At 40.4% G+C, this 7223-nt stretch overlaps 1 protein-coding gene across 1 annotated transcript; it reads right to left on the bottom strand.

Annotated features, from left to right (window-relative positions):
• Positions 1-985: 985 nt before the first annotated feature.
• si:ch1073-398f15.1 (cardiomyopathy-associated protein 5) lies at positions 986-7086 on the bottom strand. The gene is made up of 3 exons (XM_051412867.1): positions 6984-7086; positions 4165-4360; positions 986-3578 (listed from the first exon to the last, which is right to left on the bottom strand). Exons 2-3 carry the CDS (start codon positions 4287-4289, stop codon positions 1310-1312), a joined length of 2394 nt encoding a protein of 797 aa, XP_051268827.1. The 5' UTR covers positions 4290-4360; positions 6984-7086; the 3' UTR covers positions 986-1309.
• Positions 7087-7223: the final 137 nt, after the last annotated feature.

Raw genomic sequence — 7223 nt, 5'->3', positions numbered from 1 at the left:
CCTTTGCACTATTTGCTACTGTTTATAAATGTTCTTGTTGTTGTTTATGTTTATATATGTGTGTATATTTACACATATAACTGTACATAGTAGTTAATATCTATTTTTTTTAGCCTGTTTTCCTGTTTTCCTGCTTGAGAGTGACGTAAAACCGGAGTCAAATTCCTGGTACGTGTACATATAGAGCCAATAAAACTGATTTATGATTCTGATTAATTGGCGCATCCACTCTACCTGCTGTACTTCTATGACTTGTTTTTGTAAATTAATCATAAACTATCAACTTAGAGCCGCCACCTGTCGATGTGGAGGAGTGATTTAAAAAGTAAAATAATAGGAAAATGCTCATTTGTAACACTGTGTGTCGCCAAAGCCCTTGTTCACCCTGCTGATAACAGGTCCAACAGGATGTACAGAAGCCTTTTAAACACAACCATTACTCTAAAACAATAACACCAATCTGTTCTGCACCTTTTACTTCTTTTTATATCTTATTCATACCACATTTTTAATTCATGGAGTGTATTTTAAATCTCCTCCACAAGGTCAGCAGGCACAGGATCAATGCTGAGCTCCAGATGGGACCATTGGATTCAGGCCTAGACGCGACAGTATGCTTAGCAAATGATGCTTAACATAAATCTGCTTTAATGGCCACATGTGTAGAGTAAATACAGCACTGTCCAGGTCTAAAAACAGCCCCTTGTTATTGCCATAAACCACTGTTTTGCCGGATATTTGGTGCATATTACACACATTTTAATTTAGCATGAATTGCAGTTATGTCGGTTTTGGAAAACTTTAAGAATTAAACATAAAATTAGTCTGTACTCGTGTGAATAATATGCACGTACTGCACACTTTTGGCTGTTTACAAGAGGGTACATGGACTCCTAGTTGAGACAAGGTGTCAGGTTAACAGCCAAGAGAGGCTTATTTATAGCTGAAGATCCACCCTAACGTCACACAAATACTGACACACATACACTCTCACCCGTTTTATTCACACTCGTGACCCAAACCTCTCCTTTCAAACACGGCTATGATTCATGCACTATTGCCACCCGGTCTGCACACGGAGATACTGGGTCAACCTGTAAAAACAAAAAGGAAAACAAACACCCTCCTCTGGATGTGATTTGTATTCATGCAGTACAGGCAGGTACAAATGGGTACAAATTATAAAAACTAGACTGAGATGAACAATATTTTTGCACTCTTTTAGATTGCATCTCAGTTGATTATCGTCTAATTCTACTGAGAGTTTAAGACCTTGAATAGGGACACATCAGCAACCTAACAGAGTCAGTTAAAGTATTACACAATGTCCTTTGTCTTTAGGTGGTTCAGCTGGTGAGACAGTCGAACTATCTGCTTGTTTCTCTGGATAAACCTCAGTTTTAGCCGATTCTGACGACTTAACAGCCGCCTCTTCTGGTTCAGTTTGTTTAGCAGCAGCTTCCGTCTCACTCGTTTCCTCTTCTTGTGCCGTTTTAGTGTCTTTCTCCTCGTCTTCAGCGGGTTTTGTGTTTGTGACGTCGCTATCTGTCACACTTTCAGTCAGTGAGGACTCCACTGCGGCCAGCATGCTTTCGGCCAGAGCAACGGCGCAAGAGGTCTGCATCGTTTCCTCTCCGTCTCCGTCTCCCTCGTCGGCGGTTTCTGCTGGTGATGCCGTCTCTTTCTCCTCCTCCCTCTGTTCCTTCACACCGGCCTCCTCTTCTTTTTCCTGTACGTCAACTGGAGTCAGAGGTGTTAGGTCCAGGCATGCCTTAGGAGAGGCTGCTGCCTTCTTCCTGGGAGGGGCAACTGGCTTTTGCACTTCCACATCTTTCCACAATTTCTGATTTGCATGCTCGTGTTTCTCGTTCGGGGCTGTAGGGTGATCGTCTGTACTTTCCCAGTCTGGTTCATCTGAGGGAAACTCGAAGCTGGAGATGCTAAGTGGATCCACTGGGATTTCTGCAACTTTTTCTACCTTGATGGAGACATTTTTGCTCGTCTTGTCTTTGGTCTTCGCTGTTGCTTGGGGTTCCTCCTCCTCGAGCGATCGAGCGAAAGGCTCTATGTCACATGGAGAAGAATTGCCGCTGGACCTGAAGAAGTCTGTGATTTCCTCCTCTGAATTTGGCACCTCACCTTTTTCGGGCTTGGACGACAAATCGGCAAAGTCGTACAAATCTTCGGACAACACCCGAGGACCTTCCTCTGTGCATTTTCCTTCGTCGGTTGGTTCCACTTCCACCGCAGGAGTCTCGTCTATGAGGACATATTTCTCCAAATATCCCCTGGCCTCCCGGTCTGAATGCCGGCTGTGGAAGGACTTCTCGGAGGTCATGCTTTCCGTATCCTCTTCTTTTTTCCGACTGCCGGTTGCTTCCTCATACAGGTCCGTGTAAAGGAAGGCCATGGCTTTCGGCTCCTCCAGCAAAATGGGGTCGATAATTTTGGAAGGACCTTCTGGTAGAAAGATGGGAGTCAAGATTTCCTCTTGGCTTCCAAACAAAGTCGAGCCACTCGGTTTTGAAGGAAGCCTCGACGGCGCTCCTCCAGCCGCTTCGTAATCCCTGTCTAGACTTTTCAAGTAGTTGTCCGTACCACCGTAGAAGACATCGTCTAGAAGCGCACTGGTGATTTCCTCTAGGCTGATTGTGTCTGTCTTGTCAGTATCTACAGTTGTTGTTAATGTTGTTGTGGTGTCTTTCGGCTGCACAGGTGTCTCTGTGTCCTGGCTCTCAGCGGCAACCTCTCCCTCCTGTTCCGCCTCTCCCGGTGTGACCACTGCAGGACTTCCTGGAGCCTGGGCATCAATCATGGTGAACGCCTCAAAGTAGTCCACATTGCCAGCTGCTCCTCTGCCTGGAGGTCTGGCCACTGGAGCCCCCGGTGGATCCATTACGCCTGAGACTGAGGGCCTGACCTCGTCACCTCCTGGTGCATCCGATTCCATCGATGAGTTCACAAGCTCGTAATCTTGTGTTTCTTTGCTAGCTTTAGGGACAAGGCTCTCCTCCAGATAAGAAAGGTTGTCCACCATTTCTTTGCTCTCCTCTTCGTCCACAGTAGCCAGTTTTGGGGGAACGACAATGTTGAGGATTTCAGAGCCTTCGGACACTAATCTGAACAGCCGTTGCTCTTTGTCCCCCAGAGGATCATTCGCTTCATCTTCGTCTCCTCCTTCGGTTTTCACATTCGGCTGTGAGACTCCCACTAACTCCGGCCTCCCGGAGATGTTTTCAGAACTCTGTACGAGGGCCTCTCGCTGTCTGTCCGCCTTGATCTTCTGACTGCTCAGCCTCTCTTTCTTCCGTCTGGAAATCAGCTCCTCATCCATGACAAAGATAATCTTTCCTGCTGGAACAGACCCAGGTGTTGCAGGCCGTACTGCAACCGGAGAGCTGAGATCCACGGCGGAGTTCCCCGCCTCGGATGCCCACGGCGTGTTGCAGCGACTAGGGGTTGTCTCCCACGCGATCCCGCTGTCCTCACCTTGCATAGTGACCATGGAGAAGGAGGAGTCCATCATCAGGCACTGCATCTTAGGCCGGACGTTTTCATCATGGACGGCTTCGCGTAAACTGAAGGGAAACAATATGGCAGTGAGATACAAACTCTATTTAGATTCCAGTCCTCAGACGTATATTTGTGTTTTTATATTCTTATCCTAAACTTTATTTATACAAGTCTGATTCAGACAAACCTCAACTAATTGCACAACTGCATTAATATATATTGAATATTGAATATAAAATGTATGAATACTTAATTACTAATTATGTATGACTGATGCATGCCATTTTTTTAAAAAGTCTGAATAATATTCTCATGATTATCGCGATAATATTGTGTATCGCGGTTATTTTGGCCAAGATAATTGTGACATGCAGTGTTCATTATGTCCCATACCTAACTTCAGGGCGGTTGGTTGCATTATTAGCTCCTAAACTCACACTCATAAACACACAGGCACTAATTGAATTCCCTCCATTAATTCACCATTAAATGTGGGAATGGATTCAATCTATTACCGTAAAATAATGCTGCCTCTGAGTTACTTGTTAGAAATTAAAAACACCAGCTCAACATCTTGGTTTCCCCGACTGTTAATGAAAACCCCAAAGCGAACCTCATTACACAGAAACACATCCAGCTACTGATTCCAACCTGTTCCTGAGGTGCTCCACTTCATCGCTGGCATCAAGGTTTTGCTCGGGAACATCTTCAGATGTCAACGCCGTCATCTCGGTGTCCACGTCTGACCGTGCCAAACCTTCGCTCGCAGTATCCATTGTTGTAATATCTGGATGAATTTTGCTTTAGCCCTCTCACCACGACCCAGCGCTGCTCTGTTGATCACATTCTAAGCAAGCAGACTTGAGTTGAGTTTTCATGCTCAGCGTAATCTTGAAATAGAAAACTGGTCTTCCAGTGTTTCATGTGAAGCATTTGCAACATGTAGGAGGTTATTTTGTCATCTGTTCACACTGGCTGAACCCCTTTGCATTTTGGCATATACAATAAATAAGTTGTTGATTAGTTGTATAGCTTGTGACCACTTTGAACTGTAAAGAAAATGCTGCAGGATGAAGTTAATGCAGCTATTTTTTTTCTTGCCAGGTCTAAATATAATTTATTTTACTGGCTGCCTATATCCAGTGTCATGAGTCTGTCTGTCAGAGGCAGATAAGAAAGTTCAATGTGTTCAGTTTTGTTTTTAGTTGTGCACACACAACTGATCAGGGATCAAACAAATCCTCTATTGAGCTTTAACATTTGAGCCTGAACTGGTGAAAACACAACAGGATAGTTATGAGTTATTGTGCTGCTTTATTCTTTACAAAAATCTGCATAATTGTGGGTAAAAATCTTGACTCTTGATCCACTCTTCGATTAAAACGTCAACCTTGCAGCTGTTTATGTCCGTCTCGTGGCAGCGTGACAGAGATACTAACACGGGAAACGACTGGAGGAGTTGGGGAGGTTAACAGGTCGTATCTGGGCAAACGTTGTCCTCGTAAACCAGCATGCAAATCATAAACATGCCAAAGTGGACACAACAAATCTTCTTTGTGTCTCAATGAAACAAAGTTCTTCCATATTTAACCCACATTATAGTGACTCAGCAGTGAACAGTAAACAAAGACAACGATATTAAACAGAGAAAAGAGAGTATTCTTCATATCTGAGAGGCTGAAAGCAGACTTGACTTAAATGATTTACTTTTTATTAATATAGTTGTTGGTTAACTGTTAAAAATAATGTTGGAAGAAATATTTTTGATCCTTTACTTAAGTAAAAATACCAAACTGTGGAAGTCCCTTAAAGTGTGAAAAGTAAAAGTACTTATTTTACAGTAAAATGCTGTTTTATATTATATTTGATGTTTTTTTGGATAAATATTACTTCTGAATTAATGTGTATGTTTCATTTTACTGCTGTCGAGCTCATTTTAAGTACATTTACTCAAGTATTTTACTTTAATTTACTTATAAATGAATAAATATTGTACTTTTAACTCCATTACATGTATTTGACTGTTTTAGTTACTAGTTTCTTTACAGATTTGAATAATATAAAATTGATTTATATAATATAATAACCCAGAAGTAGCCTATATACATGTAAAGTAGATAAATTGGTTTCACCTTCACCAGTAATTAACATCACAATTAATCAATAATTATAATTCAGTAATATAATAACACATTATTTTAAAATGGGTCATTTTTTATGATGACTACTTTTAGTTTAGGTTGATTTTACACATAAAACATTTGATCAGTTTATAAAATAACAGATTAGTCTCACAAAAGTATAGTTAAATAGTTAGTTTACATTAATATTATTGTAATATTAAAACATTATTGATACGTAAAGTACATTTTGGTGCTAATAATTTTGTACATTTACTTTTAATAAAGTATTTGTACTCATTGTTACTTTTATTAAATTAAAGGATGCGTACACTTCAGTGCTGACTATATCAATAACTGTCCACAAGATGGCAATCACCAGTAGCATATAATGTTTACCTGTGTGTTATATTTATGTACTCTTTTAGTGTATTTTGAATGAAAAAGAGTGACTGAATGTAACACCTGAGCAGTAAATCTGTTGTCCTTTATTATATTAAATTAGTCGATTTGAAGTAAAGTGTGACCGGATCATAAAATGAGTTCAAACTCGCTCATTTACCCAAATGGTGTAGCCTTAATAATATCTTTGAATATATATGTGGCTCCTTGTTATAGTCTCTCATCCATAGATTAATTATTACCGGTATTTAATTCTTGCATCTATTCTGTTTTCTATGGAAGCCCATGTCTGCCAAAAAGATTCTGTAATATAATGAGAAACTTTCTCAAAATATTGACATAGTATCTCAAAATATTGACTTAGTATCTCAATAATATTGACATAGTATCTCAAAATATTGACTTAGTATCTCAATAATATTGACTTAATATCTATAAATATTGACTTAGTATCTCAAAATATTGACTTAGTATCTCAAAATATTGACTTAGTATCTATAAATATTGACTTAATATCTATAAATATTGACTTGGTATCTATAAATATTGACTTAGTATCTATAAATATTGACTTAGTATCTATAAATATTGACTTCGTATCTATAAATATTGACTTAATATCTATAAATATTGACTTAGTATCTATAAACATTGACTTAGCATCTCAAAATATTGGCTTAATATCTATAAACATTGACTTAGTATCTCAAAATATCGTCATTATAGTGAGTTTTTATTTCCTTTCACATTGCCAGAAATGGGCTTCCGTACACACACACACACACACACACACACACACACACACACACACAGTGAAACACTTTATTACCAATTACGTAAAATCTCGGAGTTTACGCGCTGACGTACAGAGCGGCGGCGGTTGAGGACGGAGCCCAGAGAATGAATGAGAGGATGAACCGGAGCCGTTAGACCGTTACAGCATCGTACCTGGACAACGTTTGAATCCCGGGCTGAAGCACAAGTGTTGAACAGTTAAATCACCCAGCGGGGGATCTTCACAAAACATCATCACCCTGTTGGTTGTTGGAAGCCTTAAAGGAGGAGGAGGAGGAGGAAGAGGAGGAAGAGGAGGGGAGAAGAAGAAGGAGGGGAAGGATGATACAACCTGGAGTTTACACCAACTGTTCGCAGTCTTTTCCTCCCCAAAAAAAAAAAAAAAAACAAGAC

Source organism: Dicentrarchus labrax, unplaced genomic scaffold, assembly GCF_905237075.1.
Source record: "Dicentrarchus labrax unplaced genomic scaffold, dlabrax2021, whole genome shotgun sequence".
Taxonomy (NCBI): Eukaryota; Metazoa; Chordata; class Actinopteri; family Moronidae; genus Dicentrarchus; species Dicentrarchus labrax.
Note: the sequence above shows the minus strand (reverse complement) of the source record. Positions and strands in the feature narration are given on the sequence as shown.

Excerpts from the sequence above, each read along its gene's own strand:
- si:ch1073-398f15.1 (XM_051412867.1), bottom strand. The coding sequence starts at position 4,289 with ATGGATACTGCGAGCGAAGGTTTGGCACGGTCAGACGTGGACACCGAG. Across the intron at positions 3,579-4,164 it reads GTGGAGCACCTCAGGAACAG|TTTACGCGAAGCCGTCCATG; the intron begins GTTGGAATCAGT and ends GTTTCCCTTCAG.